Source organism: Mustela putorius, unplaced genomic scaffold (assembly GCF_011764305.1).
Source record: "Mustela putorius furo isolate JIRA1106 unplaced genomic scaffold, ASM1176430v1.1 tig00000275_pilon_pilon_pilon, whole genome shotgun sequence".
Classification (NCBI taxonomy): Eukaryota; Metazoa; Chordata; class Mammalia; order Carnivora; family Mustelidae; genus Mustela; species Mustela putorius.
In genome coordinates this window covers 7,939,142-7,957,279 of record NW_025421341.1, presented here as the reverse complement: position 1 = coordinate 7,957,279, position 18,138 = coordinate 7,939,142, and the positions used below count along the sequence as shown (strand labels likewise).

The 18,138-nt window shown below is 43.0% G+C and overlaps 1 protein-coding gene across 7 annotated transcripts in view; it reads right to left on the bottom strand.

Moving 5' to 3' along the window:
* The window catches only part of KIAA2012 (KIAA2012 ortholog), a 100,498-nt gene that overhangs the window by 8,394 nt on the left and 73,966 nt on the right, over positions 1 to 18,138 (bottom strand). For all 7 annotated transcript variants that reach the window (XM_045078578.1, XM_013062318.2, XM_013062320.2 and 4 more), the window contains 5 exons: positions 16,991 to 17,063; positions 6,492 to 6,576; positions 4,412 to 4,568; positions 2,185 to 2,299; positions 385 to 713 (listed from right to left, as the gene is read on the bottom strand). In XM_045078578.1, coding sequence (XP_044934513.1) covers positions 385 to 713; positions 2,185 to 2,299; positions 4,412 to 4,568; positions 6,492 to 6,576; positions 16,991 to 17,063 — 759 coding nt within the window. The remainder of the gene's footprint in view (positions 1 to 384; positions 714 to 2,184; positions 2,300 to 4,411; positions 4,569 to 6,491; positions 6,577 to 16,990; positions 17,064 to 18,138) is intronic.

Genomic DNA, 18,138 nt, shown 5'->3' with positions numbered 1-18,138 from the left:
GTCTGCTTCTCCCTCTCTCTGCTCATGCTCTCTAATAATTAAAAAAAAAAAAAAAAAAAAAAGAGGGTAGGTACTTGGCTCTGATGGTCAAAGTCCACCTTTCCCTGCAACCGTGAAGCCTGTGCCAACTTCTTGCTCCTTACGGGTGGCGTATATGCTGTGGCATCTTGGAAACCTCACAGAACACATCATTTCAGAGGGGCTTTGCCACGCTGTGCCTTTTCTTAAAGGGTCAGACGGTATCAAAGTAGAACAACTGAAACCAAGCTGCAGTAGCACTGTTTCAGTAACTGCAACGTGGTTCAGGGCAGATTCCCCCACCTCTGGCGTGGTACCAGTGAGAACAGAAATCTCTCTGGCCCAGGTGAGAGTATGGGACCTTACTTTGGAAGGGTCCTCGTAACTTTGTTCTTCTGGAGATCCCCTGTTGGCAGGTGCGGTCTGGGCAGGTGCTGATCTTCTGTCTATGGACACTTGGCTCTCCTGAGCATCATACTCGTGGGAGAGCCAAGGGTCCTCTACGACGGACTCTGCAGGGGAGAAACCTCTCTCAGTAGTGTCTTCTGTTTCCTTAGAGTTAATGACATCAGGCCCACTCAGCTCTGCTACTTCCAGATTCCTTTCCTTCTGTGTACTTTTCCTTTTGGCTCTTGGTTTTTTTTCTTTAGGAATTAATTCTGATTTCTTTTCAGCCTTTGCTTCCTTTGATTTTCCTGGAGAAGAACAACGGGGGACAGAGTTGTAGCTCAGTAAATGTCACCTCTGCCTGTTTTCCAGTAGCTTCTAAACTTCGGTGGAATCACCTGGGGTGTAGATTCCTGGGCCCCACTCCCAGAGTCTGATTCTGCAGGAAACTGCATATTAATGTTCATGCCAAGTGTTTTGAGAAGGGCAGTCCACAGACCACCCTTTGAGAAACTGCCTTATCCTGTTTGGATCAACTGTCATTCAGTAGTCTTCCTACTAAAGAAGGTCTGTTTCACCCTGATCTACGGTAGAAGCAAGACTCTCCACGGGGGAAAACTACAGACACACACGGAAAGTCAAGCCTCAAGAGTCTGGCTTCAAGTTGCGGTTTTGGAAACCTGGCAGAGTTTAAGCCTTCCATCCTCTCAGAACTCTTCCTCAGTTCACCTCTGGGGACCACAAGGATTTCCTTTCCCCAGTCCTGCCAATGCAACCCAAGTCATGGGCTACAACAACGTAAGGTCAGCAAGACTTTAAAAAGCAAATCTCAAAAATAGATTGGGCCCATGAGACAGTCCAATCCCTTCCTTTCTGACAGCCTTTGATGTGCCTGGAGGGTCTTCTCAGTCATGTGGCCAGGAAAGAGCTGGTGTTAAGTTTTAAGCTAAAGTCTTCAGAAGCATGGGATTCTACACTCCTTGGAAGGTGCAACACAGGGAGCTAAGAAGAAAAACAGCAGCTGGGGTGCTCATTCAGAGCCCCTTTCATCCTTCCCCTTCCCCCATGCCCCGTTCTCAAATGATGATCGTTATCCGTTCACAGAGACACGGTAAGACCATGTACTTGGAATCAAACGTCAGGCTCCGAGTCTGGGTCCACCAATTCCTGTCCAGTCTGTTTGATCTAATGCAAGCCACCCTATCTCTCTCAAGCCTCAACCACTACGCCTTATAATAATAATAATGCTTACTGGGGCGCCTGGATGGCTCAGTGGGTTAAAGCCTCTGCCTTTGGCTCAGGTCATGATCCCAGGGTCCTGGGATCCAGCCCCACATCGGGCTCTCTGCTCAGTGGGAAGCCTGCTTCCTCCTCTCTCTCTGCCTGCCTCTCTGCCTACTTGTGATCTCTGTCTAATAAATAAGTAAAATCTTTAAAAATAATAATGATAATGCTTACTTTAAGGGCAATGTTCTGGGAATTTCATGATGTCGCGTGTGCGGGGCTCTCAATACAGTGGGTATTCAGTAACTAGGGGATGTTTTTATTATTTCCTCTCTTGTTGCAAGTCTCAAGGCAAGCCTGGTTTCCTCTCTTCCCTCTCTCCTAAGATACTGACATGAAGTAAGGCTGCAACAGCGTCTTAACCAGACATAGTCCAAAAGACTCAAAGCAGGTGGTTCGTCCCGCCGGATTCATGCTGATTCTCTGTGACACCTCCCAGCCCCCACTCGGTGTCTTTTTTCCTGGGTCGCTTGTCAAGGGCACACTCCCCCTTACCGACAGCAGCCTCTGCTTCCCTGTGGGCCTTTCCTTCTCTCCTCCCCTTGGGCGCCTTGGACCTGTCTGTCCTGGCTCTTTTCTTTCTCTTGGCTTTGCCAATCAACTCCATCTCCTAAAGGTGAAAAAAATTAAGGAAGAGGACCAAGGAAGAAAAAAACCATCAAAAGAAGAGTATGTTGACCAAAACAGCATGGCTTCGAATGGGCTTTGTGTGGGTTCCACATGGAGCAGAAGAAGGAGTCTTAGAATGGAGCTGGTGCGGAGATGCTCAGCTTCAGCCTTTCCTTTAATCCTGCTCGGTCTAATGCCAGAGGAGGAAAGAGGAACAGAACACACTTTCTGATCATCCCCCCCCCTTTTTTTTTTTTTTAAAGATTTTATTAATTTATTTGACAGAGAGAAATCACAAGTAGATGGAGAGGCAGGCAGAGAGAGAGAGAGAGAGGGAAGCAGGCTCCCTGCCGAGCAGAGAGCCCGATGCAGGACTCGATCCCAGGAGCCTGAGATCATGACCTGAGCCGAAGGCAGCGGCTTAACCCACTGAGCCACCCAGGCGCCCTGATCATCCCCTTTTTTGATGCTAAATCATGACCTACAGAGTTGGATCAAAGGGAAGCAATTTTTAACTTTGATAGATTGCTATTGCTACAAATACTGTTTAGTTTAAATCAAAGCCAGCTTTAGTCACTGTTGCATCATTTGCTAACTTTCCAGAAGTTTCTCAAGCAGATGACCACAACCATGTCAGTCTTCACCTTTCCCCATGGGCTGGGACAACCATGGAGAGTCCTCCTAAGAGAGGATGGCAGAGTGGGGACGCGGCTACCCACTCAGTGCCGGTAATATTTTGACATAAAATACGTATTTGGTCTTCATCCCCAGTCTCTGGCATGGAGCTCCTGAAGCCATTGTAATTCCTAGAGCATAAATGTGGAAAGAGTGGCTTTTGCTTTTCATTAACACAACTCTTTCCAACCACACCTGAGATTGTGTTAATGAGTTGATTTTAGAAAGCACCTTAGGAGGGGGTGCTGGTTACCAGGGGAACCAACTGTGTTATTAGAGGGTTGGAACTTTCAGCCCAATACCGCCAACCTCAGAGGATGAACAGGCTAGCTTGCTTTAATCAATGCTTTTATTGATCAAGGCCTGTACTGATGAAGCCTCCGTAAAACCTGAACCAAATGAGTGTGGCTTGCTGCAGGGTTGATGAACACATCCACGTGCAGGGAGTGGGGAACACACCCTCACCTCCATGGAGACAGAAGCTCTCGCATTTGGGACTCTTCTGGACCTTGGCCTATGTACCCTTTCCTGTGGCTGTTCAGACGTATCCCTTAACATATCCTCTGTAAGGGCACCTGGCTGGCTCAGTTGGTAGAGTGTGCAACTCTTGAGCTTGGGGTTGTAAGTTCGAGCCCCGTGTTGGGTGTAGGGATTACTTAATAATAAAATGTTTGGGGCACCCAGGTGGCTCAGTTGGTTAAGCATCTGCCTTTGGCTCAGGTCATGGTCTCAGGGTCCTGGGATCGAGCCCCACGCTGGCCTCCCTGCTCAGTGGGGAGCCTGCTTCTCCCTCTCCCTCTGCCCCTCCCTGGGATCACTCATTCCTCCTCTCTCTTTCAAATAAATAAAACCTTAAAAAAAGACAAAAAACAATAAAATCTTTAAAACATCCTTTGCAGTAAATCAATTATAGCAAGGAAATGACTTTCTGAGGTTTGTGGACCATTCTAGTGAATTATCCAAACTGAGAAAGGGGTTGTGGGAACCCTCCATGTATCGGTGACAACCTGGGACTTGTGACTGAAGTCTTGTGTCTGAAGTGGGGGCAGTCTCGTGGGACCGCGCCCTTCACCTGTGGGGGCTGTGCAAACTCCAGGCAGGGTCAGAATTGAACGACGGGGCACCCAGTTGGTGTCCTTTGAGCTGGAGACTGATTGATGTGGAGAAAGACTCCACACACCTGGCGCCAGAAGCGGTGTGTAGGTAACTGAAGTTTCCTTTTAGTACCTTTGTAGGAATTAGACATGGGCACACCGTCCTTTGGGAGAATGAAGCCCATTGCGGGGACGCAGGGCGTGGTGAGTGAACCGCAGACTGGATTTCAGCTCTCACTTGTCCCTTTGTGGTCCCCATCATACAGAGTCAGCACTTACGCAACTGTACATGGGAGCCCACTGGGAGCAGGCTTTGGACCAGGCTCCTGGATGTTAACACTCACGCTGATGTCGCCTAGAGCCTGCTGGTCGAACAGTCTCGCTTCAGTCCTCCCCTCCGATCCTCTTGGAAGAAGAGAGGCATCTACAGGACCCAGCCTGTCTGGGGACTGGTGTCTTGGGAGTGTCCCGGGCAGACGGCGTACGTCATAGTCTCTGCCCCTTGAAGAAAGAATGAAACAACAAGACCAGACTGAATCGAAAACTCTGCTGGACAAGGAAGAGGAAGAGTCAGCAAACACTGAGCCCCCATTTCTGCGGCGCTGTCATGGACATTTTACACACTTGGGTTAACCTTCTTTTCCTCAACACAGCCCTGAAAAAGGTAGAGTAACAAGTCGAGTCTTCCCTTTGAGATTCTCTTCGGTTAAATCCTCAATTTAGAGCGCAGAAGAAATAGTTTGCCTCTCTGGGGTTGTGTATTTATGCCTTTGGTTGAATGACACATGGTTGTCGAACCAAAGGTCTTCTATCAAAGGCTTAGCTGAAAATAAATGACCTTTAAGAAAGACTGTCTTAGGAACATGCCACTATCCATCCACTCTGTTATGCCCTTTGGAATTCTATTCCTGATCAGATTTGGCCACCAAAAGGTCACATTCTGTGTCTGTGTGATCCCCTGTAGGATTGCTGTCACTGACTCTCTGCCTTGAGGAGAACAGACTTATGTTCTCTGGGCAAAAGGGCCCCTAAAAAATAGCCACGTGGGTTTCAGGAAAGCGGCAGCAGCAGCTACCTCCCCAAGAATCCATCTCTTAGACAGCAACAATGCACTGGTTCTGGGCATTTTATTTTCTAGCTAAATCAGTATTACATTCACTGTGCTGCGCTAGTACAGGGCCTTACTGGAGAAACTTGAGAAATATTTGTTGAATGAGGTAAATGGAATTTCCTGTAAATATATGAGTCTTTAAATCCTTCAATGCCACTCTATAAAAACCCACAGAAAATTTATCCTTTAGAATTTAATGCTAGGAAAACATTGATTTCCCCCGAGGAACAGGTGCGCTGCAAATGAGAACCACAAACCTGACTGTGTTGCTGCTGCTTCTTCGTCTTATCTTTCTTGTCTGTCGGTCTGTCTTTCTTTTTCCCTTTTTTGCTTTCACATTTAGGAATCTCTATTCAAAACTGCAAGTCTGATCTTTAGTTACAAGGACTATAGTGACTTTTGTGAAGTGTTATTGGTATTCTTTTTTTTTTTTTAATCCTCTGGCTCAAATTCTTTTTTCTTTTTTGGTCACCTCACCTTTTTCTTGGCGACGGGGTTGCTATAAGTCATTTGAATCCATGGTGGAAAAAGCCGAGGTATAAAAGCTAAAAAATGGAATTTTCCAGGTAGCTGCCTCCACACCATAGCCTGCCTCCCTCCCTCTGTTCGTAGAGAGCATAAAGCCTTCTTGACCCAGGAGAGACTCGTAGGTTCTCAAGTCACTGACCTCATGGGAGGTCACAATAGGCTATAGTTCCAGCTGCCAATGCCAGATGGGGCTTAGGTCAAGTGATGGGGGCTACAGGCCGAGCCTTGGTCAGTGAGCTTCAAATAAGCCCAGAGAGCGCATAGGAAGCACTTTCTGTGTGTTAGCTACTTGTGTTAGTATTATTAAGTACTATTTGTTTTACCCAGAGCCGACCGAACGCTGAGAGGAGAAACCAAGGCTGAGATGACAGACTCCTCCTTTCTAGGCCCGTTCGTAGATCTCAGCTACTTAGACAAACGGAGAAAGTGGTTTCCATGCTGTTAAACTTCACTCCTCACCCACCCAGCCAAAGAATATGGTTGAAGGAGGAAGCATGTCACAGTATAATCCTCCCCAAGACTCCATTTCTGAGACAATCATTCTAGACGTTCGAGTATGCAGCTAGCCTGAGAATCTTCATGCTTAGAAAAGACAAAAATTAAATTAATTACAAACAGAAAAAGGAGGGGTGCTTGGCTAGCTCAGCCAGTAGAGAATGTAATTCTTGGTCCCGGGGTCGTGAGATCAAGCCCCGGGTTGGGTGTAGAGTAGTGACTTTAAAACAAACAAAGAAAAATGAAACAAAAATGGAGCAGTCCATGTCATTACAACTTTGAACACTTACGTCTTTCGGACAGTATCTGCATCAGGGTCATGGTCAGCCAGGGAAGCTCTTAGAGGGTCAGGGATCATACTCCTCAGCTCATGGTCTGTGAGGACAAAGAGCATCCTTAATGCAAAGGACAGGAGGTAATAGAAAACAATCCCAGACATGGGGGAACATCTGCTAGGTTCGCAGTCAATGACACAGATTAGCACAGTGAAGTACGTTATACCTAGAAAATAAGCAAATGCTGCACAAAGCAGTGCTGGCCCATAGCAAGTGACATTACAATTAGTAGACTCTTTGGGAAAGCGATGGGACAGTATGTACCAAGAACCAGAAAAATGTTCCCGTCTTTGATCAGGATCTCACTCCTGGGTATTTATCATGAAGAAATAATTCAAAAGAACAAGATTTTAGTCCAAAGTTGTTATAACTTTGTTATTAATAATGAAAAATTAAAAACAACTCAGTAGTGGGAGATTGGGGAAACAATTCATGATGCATTAATTTGACATTTAAAATTATGGTTAAAAAGATAATAAGCAATATGGAAAACACGGTATAAAAAAGTAAAAATGTAAACTATAGAACAGTGTGTTAGAACTCTATAAAATACATATGTAAATAAATAAGGGCTATAAAAGAAAACAAGAAAAAAATAATGTTAGACTAGGAGGGCTCTGTGTGTTTAGATTTCTTCTTAAAACCCCAGTGTGGTTATAACACTGAAAATGAAATTGATTAGGGAAGATGGCGTGGCTCAGTCATTTTAGCATCTGCCTTCAGGCTCAGGTCATGATCCCAGGGTCCTGAGATCAAGTTCTACATCAGTCTCCCTGCTCAGCGGGGAATAGGCTTCTCCCTCTCCTGCTGCCTCCCCCCTGCTTGTGTGCACGCACCCTCTCTCTCTCTGTCTGTCTCAAATAAATAAATAAAATATTTTTTAAAAACCTAAGAAAAACTAGCCTGGGTGGCTCAGTGGGTTGGGCCTCTGCCTTCGGCTCAGGTCATGATCCCAGAGTCCTGGGATGGAGCCCTACATCCGCATCTGGCTCTCTGCTCAGCAGGGAACCTGCTTCCCCCTCCCTCTCTGCCTGTCTCTCTGCCTGCTTGTGATCTCTCTCTCTCTATGAAACAAATAAGTAAAATCTTAAAAAAAAAAAAAAACTTAAGAAAAACTAGAAAAAGTGATGTTGGTTGCATTAAAATCTTTACAGGAGAAATAAATAGTATTATTTAACACTTTAAGAAACTTACCTAATTATAAAATTTAAATAAGTGTAAGTTACCATATGTCAATTATCCCTCAATAAAGAAAAAATGTTAATACAAATAAAATACCTAAAACAGGGTTGGCACTTGGTAGAAATAAACAAAGAACCAAAAAACCCCTCACCCATGATCACTCTACTCACATACAATTATTGCAAGTATTTTGGTGTATGCACTTTCATGCATATATAATATATACTCATTTTAATGGAATTTTTAAAAGTATATATAATTTTAATTTATTTTTGTTATCAGAATTTCCCTTATAATTAAATATTCCTAAAAGTGACTGTAATAACAGCATAACATTTCACTGTACAGATGTACCATAACTGAGTTAACCCAATGTAACTTAAAATTCAGATTGTTCCAAATTTTTTATAATTAGTAAGAACTTAGCATGACATATCCTTGAAAGATATGTTTTTGATTATTTAAAGATCTACTCTTTGTTCACATCTATGATTATTAAAGAATATAAGTATTTAAGGCACAGTGTTTTCTGCTAAATTGTTCCCCAGAAAATTTGTACTGATTTATCCTGAGAAAATGTTCATTTACTTCCTTCATTTGTCACATGCTTATTGGATATTTACTACATGCCAGGAATTGTGTTAGGTACTGGGAATACAGGGGGGAGTAGGATGGAAACACCTAGACTTGGGGTGCTTAAATTTTATCGGGGAAGATGGATATTAACACAAAATAAAACAAAACCAAAAAATAAAAGAAAACTTCTAAAAAGGAAGACTCTAATATGCAGTCTCTATTTCTCTTTGAGCAGTAGATTCTTCTGTGAATTTATTTTTCCTCAATTTTGTGTATAGGTATTATACCTTTAAGGAAAGACTGGAAAGGAAAAAATTCACCTGTCATCCTGCCAACATGACCCCTTAATACTACAGTTAATCCATTTTTCAGCATTCAAAGTTGTCTGTGACACCTTCACTCCTTCCCAGCCCACAGCGTCTTTGTCACTTTTTTTTTTCCTGTCATTCTTAAACTTGAAGGGTGGCATGTATTGTGTCCCATATCAATTTCCCGATCTAGCAGTGGGGACAAAATTGTTCATGTACGGGGTGCTTGGGGAAATTGGGGAGGTTGGTCGGGGTGGTACCTTGGAATTTATTTTGTCTTGGATCATATGGAACATTAACAGAATTGTGATAAGGGGAACTCTGGAGAAGGGGGGGTGCCGGGGGGGGTGGTTTCCTGCCCCCAACGTGGCTGGCTGGCTCAGTAAAGCCATCGCACTGAAGACATTCACAGCTCCTCACAGCTCTCTTGAACTTTGGGACAGGGCACTATAGGACCAGCAGAGGGCGCATTTGTATTGACCAAAACCCAAAGTCCTACATGGGCATAACTTCACCAAATTGATTAGAACTGCCGCCCGGGTCAGTTCTGGGAGGGGGACCCTAGAAAAGAGCTCCTCAAAAAAGCCACCCCCAACTCCGCCCCCACCTCTAGTATAATAACCTGATATTTAGGAAGTATTGGAATAGACTAGTGTACAACTTTTTTAACTGCTTTTCAAGAATCTGTAAGATATTTTGCGAATGCAGAGTGTAGAAAAAAATAGCGAACACTGAACACCCATGTCCTTACCACCCAGCTCTGTGAAATGTTAACATTTTGCCATATCCCGATTCACATTTTTTCTAAAGAAATAAAGTATTTTGTATCCCATTCAATCCTGTTTCTTTCATTCTTTCCTTGGTGGTAACAATTCTCTTAAATTTGGTGTTTGTCATTGGGGCACACTACCCCAAAATATGGAACCTTTGCATATTAAATATTTCAAGCGGAAGGAATTTGAGGAATAGCACGTGAGGGAAGGATTCTCTGACCACTGCTCCTTCTCCTCTGAAGCATGTAGTAAGACCTTCACTGGGGAACCTGGGTGGCTCCAATGGTTGAGTATCTGCCTTCCGCTCAGGTTGTGATCTCGGGGTCCTGGGATCAGCCCGTTGGCTTCCTGCTCAAGGGAGAGTCTGCTTCTTCTCCCTTTGCCTCTCCTTGCTTTGTGCCCTTTCTCTCAAATAAATAAAATCTTTTTTTTTTTTAAAGATTTTATTTATTTATTTGACAGAGAGAGAGATACACAAGTAGGCAGAGAGGCAGGCAGAGAGAGAGGAGGAAGCAGGTTCCCTGCTGAGCAGAGAGCCCGATGCGGGGCTCCATTCCAGGACCCTGAGATCATGACCTGAGCTCAAGGCAGAGGCTTAAGCCACTGAGCCACCCAGGCACCCCTCAAATAAATAAAATCTTAAAAAAAACCCCAAAATAAATAAACCCATATCTGTATATAGATATATAGATTATATATAGATTGTAGATTATATAAAATATGTATCAGATTATATAGAGAGATTATATATATCATATATAGATTATATATCAGATTAGCCAAAATGTAAAAGTCCACAATATGCATATGTATGTGTATATACATACATATATAATGATTTTTCTTGTTTTTATTTTTTGTTTGAATTAGAATTATCTTGATTAGCTGCAAAGTTGACTTTTTTTTAAAAAAGATTTTATTTATTCATTTGACAGAGATCACAAGTAGGCTGAGAAAGAGTGAGAGAGAGAAGCAGGCTCCCTGCTGAGCAGAGAGCCTGATGTGGGACTTGATCTCAGGACCCTGAGATCATGACCTGAGCAGAAGGCAGCGGCTTAACCCACCCAGGCGCCCCATTTACTTAGGCTTCCTCTTCTGTTAATTGTCTGTTCATATCTTTTAGCCATATTTTATTTGGGTTGATTGCCTTTTCCTTCTCTATTTGTAGCAGTTCTTGCTGCATTTTGGATATTAATGCCTTGTTGGTTTTATGCACTGCTGATATTGTCTTTTTGTCTATGATTTGTCTCCCCCCCGACTCAAGCTTTTATTTATTTATTTATTTTGGTAATCTCTATACCCAACACGGGGCTCAAACTTACAACCCAATATCAAGAGTTGCACACCGCTGTGACTTGCCTTTTAACTTTGTTTTTGCGGTCTTGTCAAAAATTTTGAATTTTAATATAACCAAGGTTGTCAATAGTTTTCTCTATGGTTTATGTTTCGAATCATAGGTAGCAAATTTTTTCTTTTCCCAAATTCACAAAGATATTCTTCTATATTTTCTTCTAAAAAATTTAAAATATTCTAAAAATTTTTAAATTTTGGCTTTTTCAGGGGTGTCTAGCTGTCTCAGTTGGAAGAGCACGAGACTCTTGATCTTGGGGTTGTGAGTTCTAATACCATGCTGAGTATAGAGATTACTTAAAAATAAAATCTTAAAAAAATTATTTTTTGCTTTTTCAAAAATTATACCTGATATTTTGTGAGGTAAAAATTTTAAAATTGGATAACCAGTTATTTCAAAATTATATACTGAAAAATAGTTATATAGTATATATATATATATATATATATACACATATACACATACACACACATATATATATTTCATTCTTTATACTTTTGCCATATAATGTTTCCATATGTGGATGCATTTATTTCTGGATTCTTTATTTTTTTCTGTCTGACCCTAATCCAATATCCTAAGGCCTTAAAGTCGTTTTTGATATTTAATATTTTTGATATTTTAGAATTTGGACTCTGTTTTTCTTCAAAATTTTATTAGTTACTTTAGACCTCTTTATGAATTTTGGGATCAACTTATGTTCTTCCAAAAACCCAACTGGGGACTGAGAAAAACCATAATTGCACTGAATTTGCAGATTAATTTAGGGAGAATTGTTACCTTCCTATTTGTGAACATGCTATACAGCAGTATACAAAATGTTATATTTATTTTCGGCTCTTTTAATTTAATTTAATGAAATTTTGTAATTTCTTCAAGCAAATCTCACACATCTTTTTTCATTTATTTGTAGGATATATATACATTTATCTATACATATATATTTAAAAATTACATTTATCCTCCCTCCCTATATACACTGTACCAGTGGATAAGCGGTAGAGGAGGAAAAGTTGTTTTGTTTCTTTTGGGAGGAGTTTGCCAAGTAACAAGGAGAAGGAACAACAGAATTTCAGTAACACTGTTTCCCAGCGACTGTGAATGAATGGATCTGTAGCTGTTGGCTTGTGAAGGGATCAAGCAAACGTTTGTTTCCTGATGGAAGAACACAATGCCTTCCAGGAAACAGTCTTGCTAAAGGGAAAAACCAAATCTGAATCTGACCAGGTCTCTAGACCTGAGTACTAACTTTTGTTACAGGGGGATAGAGAAGACAGAGAAACACATTAAACTACACCATGAGGAAGCCAACAGCAAAATCTCGATTGTGGGAAACTCCTTAGGACAAGTGACTCAATTTCTTAAAAATAAACTAAAAGAGGGTAAAGGAAAAGAAATGGAGGGAACTTAAAAATTAAAGGCCACGTAAAGGCCACACCAACCAACTCCAAACAAACAAACTCTGAAACAATTATAATAATTATGAGACAGTTATGGCATTGAAAATACAGAATATTCAATGATATTAAAGAATAGTTCTAATTTTTAGGTGCAATGGTGATATTAGGGTTATGTCAAAAATGTCTTTTCTTGTTTTTTAGAAAGAGATATATATATATACACAAGGGTGTATGGGTAAAATGATACAAGACTGGAAAATTTGTTTGAAAATAATATGGAAGGGAGGGGTCGGGGATGTGGGTGAACAGTATCAGCCAGGAGTTGGGCCTGTGGGATTCTTGTGCTGTTCTGTTTGTCCTGGTGTATGGTTGGGGTTTTCTATGATAACAACGATCCTAACATTGCATTATAAATTGTGCTTTATGTTTTGACATGCTATTGTTTCTCCACAATTGAATTTTATGTATTGTTCTATATTTAGTAATCTTGCTGAATTTTTGTCTTCTAATAACTTGTCCGGAGAGGCCCTCAGATTTTCCATGTAAGTAATTCTATTGTCTGGGGATAATGACACTGTCATTTCCTTCTTTCTGTCTTTTTCCTTTCTTTTGGTTTCCCTACTGTGCTATCCCCATGTTGAAATAGAAGCAATGACAGAGGGCGTCCTTACCCTACCTAGTTCTTTGTCTCGAGAGAATTCTTTTAAATTTCCACCATTAAAGTGGGATGTTTACTGCAGGTTTTTGGTAGACAGTCTTTATTAAAATTGGCAAGTCTTCCTCTGTTCCCATTTTGATCATTTTAAATCATGAGTGGGTGAATATCATATATTTATGTTTCCTTTTGTATCCAGTGAGATGACCCTAAGTTTTTTCTCCTTTAATCTCTTGATGTGAATTACATAAACTGAAGTTCCCATATTAGACCATCTTTGAGTTTCTGGGATACACACACACACACACACACACACACACACATATACACACACACCCTATATCATAAAACATTATATATTTAAATATAAGCTTAAGGACTTGATTGGCTAATATTTTATTTAGGAGTTTTGCATCTTTGATCGTAAGTGAGATTGGTCTGTAAATTTCCTTTCTTATGTTGTCCTTGTCTCTAGTTTCAACTTCCCTTTTCTTTTTTTAAGATTTTATTTATTTATTTGACAGAGAGAGAAAGACTGCGAGAGAAGGAATACAAGCAGGGAAGTGGGAGAGGGAGAAGCAGGCTCCCCGCTGATCAGGGATCCCAATGCAGGACTCGATCCCAGCACCCTGGGATCATGTCCTGATCTGAAGGCAGATGCTTAATGACTGAGCCACCCAGGCACCCCTGCTTTTTGGCTTTGATGAACTTGGGTCTCAAGTTAGAAATAAGCTTTACTTCCTGGAAGGTGAAGAAAATTTTCAGGATCAAGGGGCAACAGCTGGGTTCTGGGATTCTGGGACTTCCCTGGGGTTTCCATTGTGAGTTAAGCAGAATGAGCCAGAAACATTCTTAAGGATGGACCACTTCCCACCATGAAGGACTTTGAAATACTTTCCAGGAGCAAAAAATAAAGATGTTACTGAGTGTGTAGTTCATCCTGCTGCTAAGAAGCAGCAGATTATTCTGAACCCAATACGGGGGCTCCAGACTGCAGAGCCTGGCAGGCTACAGTGACTGTGTAGGCCTCACAGGGAGCAAATCAGGAGCAAGGAGCCCTGACTGACATCAAGTCACAAGTGGATACCACTTTCCAGGCTGGAGGTTCTGGGGCCGTGGCACCATCTCAACTCCCGGGCACACACTTCTGATCTCTTTATTTTTTCCATAGCTTTAAGAGAAATTTTTGCAACACTGGCTACTCCTTACTTCTTTGCGCAGGCGGGGAAGTCATTAGATTTGCTCCTTCTGGAGCTTTTTATGCCTGGAGTCAGGAACTGCCCCTGAGGAAAGGCTTTTAAACCTCTCCTTGTAGCTAGGTGGGCCCCTGGGAACTGTGCTCCTAGCAGGCAGCAGTGGGCCCAACACTGATGTCTTCTGTGTGAGGACAGAAGGACACAGAGGACACACACAGAGGACACGGATGTCTTCTGTGTGAGGGTGAGGACATGCTGAGTCAGCTCTGACCAGGTAGAGCCGGGTAATGGCAAACGGTATTGCAGAGAGAAGGAATGGGGGCCGAGCTATCCTATGCCTTGCCTGCCGGGCTGGACTTTTCCACAAGGGAGAAATAAACCTTCTATCTTATTTGAAGTCATTTTATCTTGGCCTTGGTTAGAATCATCTGAAAGAACAGATGAAATCAAATCGCTGCTAAATTTAAGAGAAATAAATTCTAGAAACAAGAACCAAGGCAGTGATTCTCAAAGTGTGGTCCCTGTGCCACCGCCATTAGCATCACTAGCGAACTTACTAAAATTGTAAATTCCATGACCTCAACCCAGATCGAATCGGAAACTCTGGGGACAGGGCCCCCAAATCTATTTTAACCAGCCTCTCAGGGGGTTCTGATACACCCTGAAGTTTGAGAACTGCTGGCCTAGGAAATAAACAAGAATTGAATTTTTATTCTTTCTTTGGGCCATGGGGTTGGGGAAAAGAGGTTAGAAAGGAAACTTTTGTATTTAACATGAGCAATTTTCTGAACCCTCTTTGGTTTGTCCGGTGAAAAGCGGCATGCAGTTACCTCACCATTGAATCTGAGATCCAAGGTATTCTCCGGGGAGATGGCACTGACTCACTGCTCATAATTTAAGCATGAAGATCACTACTTAATTTAGGGTAGAAGAAAAATCCTAGCCATTAGATGTAAGACCTAGGAGGGGAAGAGTGCTCTTTAAATAGTTAAAAAAAAGAATTCCTTGGCGTGCTGTCTTGTTTTCCTTCAAAGATTTGAAATCCTTTTTAAACATTAGCATTTATCATTCAGGACAGGCAAATGCCTTCTTTAATTTTCTGCAGTGATATTTCACTGCATTAAAGACTGTCTGGATAACCTTTACGGAACTCAGCCAGAGCCCATCACTCTGCCGTGAGCCAGGAAGTCTGTTTGGACTGCCTTGTTGTGCACTGCCTAAAACCTCCCCTGCACTTGGCCGAGATCTTGGAGTCTCGTCAGTGTTCACATTCTACATATGTGACTTAGGATAAGAAAGGTCTGAAGACTGGAACATGTTTCCTTGGCTATTGTCACTCGGCTTTGAAAATGGAGGGGGTAGGAGGCTTGTTTTAGCAAAAACTTTGCTTAAAAGCTTGACCAAACCTAGAAATTGGGCAACCATAATATTCTGTTGTCTTATATGCAGAAGCAATGAAGTGAAATCTTTTTACATTTTTAAAAATTCTTTTTTAAAGAAAGAGAGAGAGCACACAAGGAGGGATGATGGGCAGAGGGAGAAGGAAGAGAGAATTTCAAGCAGGCTCCACACCCAGCTCGGAGCCCTACGTAGGGCTCAATCCCATGACCCTGAGATCGCGACCCAACATAGCCAACCAACAGAGCGACCCAGGTGCCCTAGCAATGAAATCTTCCAAAATGAGTATAAAAATTATTTTTGTCTAGAATGTCAACTGAAAGAAATAATAAAATACGTAAACAGGAAAATATCAAGTGTAGGGTAAAATCCCAAATCCGTGACTTTGCGCATTTATCTCTAGTGCGTTTTCACAGTCTTCCTCACCTCATGGGTTCTAGAGGAGATAGGAAGAGTCGTGGTTTCATTTCACAGGTTGATAAACCATGGCCATGAGAGGGTAGACGCTTAATCATGATCATATCCAAGTCAAGATTAATATTCGTGAAAGGGCTACTGTGTGTGAATTAGTTCATTGACTCCTCAGGCAGTCTCATGCAGTACGTGGGGAGTACTGTCTTCAGCCCCAGTTAAGGACACTGAGGCACAGAGGGGTTACAGCAGAGGCCATGTTCTCCACTCAGCTGCTCAGAGCTGCTGCTAGCCTGTGTGGAGCACTTTATGTGAACCAAGCAAGGCACCCCAGTAGACCGGCCAAGTAGGAAGAGGAGCCCCCAGAGCATGGAGACCCAGTCCTGAGCTGCCTGGCTTTGGGAGCAGAGCGGATGCCCCTGTTTGCTCCCTCTGCTGGATGCCTTTGTACAGTCAACAACCACCACTTCTTTCCAGCCAGCACTGTGTCTACCCCGTGGGAACACAAGAGTCTCTCACATACCCGTCTCCACTCCCACGAGATGCAGCGAGGACAGCGAACAGTCCTGTTCCCTGGGGCTATCCAAACGTAGCATCACGCAGATACACGGGTGCCCCCACGAAGAGCTTAGAGTTGAGCTCAGGTCTAGGAACATGAACTATGCCAAAAAGCCCAGTTCTAGGCCCAATATTTCCTAGAATCATCAGTATTAAATGTACTATCATTTTTGGAGGAGCCACACTTCAACAGCTCTGGCCACCCAAGGTGGTAGGTAGCAAGGTCTGGGTCTCTAAAGATACTGGTTGCCACCTCTGCTGGAATATTAACCCTCTGGGCAGGGAATCTCGGCTCCTGCACCCGCATATCTGAGCCCGTGGGCAAGCAAGGGGGTCAGAGATGGGGAGGGGCTCATGCAGCCTGTTCCTGATGCCCCAGAGTCTCCATTCTCTGTCATCAGTCTGCTGCCCCTGGCAGGACAGAAATCTTTCAGTAAGCCCGAGGATATAAAAGCACGCAATCATCAGTAGATCTGTGATGCACTAAGAACCGTCAGCGTCTGAACTCGGCATTTTGGCATGTTTTCTGACTTCCGGCCCTGAGAAGAAGTGGAGGGGTCATTCTGCATGAACATCTTTGAACCAGTGCAAGCCTCATCAGACAATTATTGTGATAAGATTTAAAACCCAACCCAGCTGTCTCTACCTTGGTCGTCCTGATGATTCTCTCCGAGGGGTTCTCCTGGTTCTTCATGATCGTCTAGCTCGTCTCCATTTTCCTATGAGGTTAATACAGAATAAAAAATATGTAAGGCAAAATAAAGGCAAACACTCCTGTGGTCCATGTCCTTTGGTAAAAGGAAACCAAATTTTCTTAGTGTTTCTTCTTTGTCAGCCTATTTTAACTTCAGTGTCCAAGAAGTCTAGCAGCCCTGGGAAGGAAGCTTAAGAGGCAGGTGGGCTTAGCCGCAGTGTTGAGCACCGGTGGGGTCTCAGCTGTACTTCTCTTGTAGGGGGCTTGCCCGTCCATGTGGACGGGGCTCCATGCCTGGCCTTAACTCGGGGCGAGGAGAAGAATGCCCCAAGCCAAGTCCAACTCCGCAAGGAAGCAAGGTACTTCCACGGACTTGACGGGGTGATGAGGGCCGACTCTGAAAGAATGGGAAGGGTGGGTTTTGACGGTAGATTAAGGGCTTTGGTCTTGAGAACAAATGGAAGGTACTGAGGGTTTAAGGAGGGGAAGCAAAAGGGTCAGATTGGCCTTTTGTAGGGTTTCCAGGATTACCACGGATTGGGGGCTTTATCACATCTAATCCCTTCTTCCTTCTTTCTCCCAGTGTTTCACCATTCAAACATCAGCTCGTACGGTGTTTCACCATACAAACTGGTGCCATCCACCACCTAGAAATCTCCGTGACAGTGGTCCTAACTGGCTGTGCAGTTAGAATTCTTTGTTATGGGGACGCCTGGGTGGCTCAGTTGGTTAAGCGGCTGCCTTCGGCTCAGGTCATGATCCCAGCGTCCTGGGATGGAGTCCCACATCAGGCTCCTTGCTCAGCAGGGAGCCTGCTTCTCCCTCTGCCTCTGCCTGCCATTCTGTCTGCCTGTGCTCGCTCTCTCTGACAAAAAAATAAATAAATAAATAATAAATAAATAAATAATTTGTTATCAAATGCCCAAGCTGCTTTGGGAAGAAACAATTATCTGCTAATTTGTTTTACATTCCTTCTCTACTCTATAGCTTTGTACCCTGTGTGTTTCTCACTTGTTTGCTTCGTGTTGGTAGCGGATGAGACAGTCTGACATAAAGCAGCTGGAGCTGGGGCACCTGGCTGGCTCAGTTAGAAGAGCATG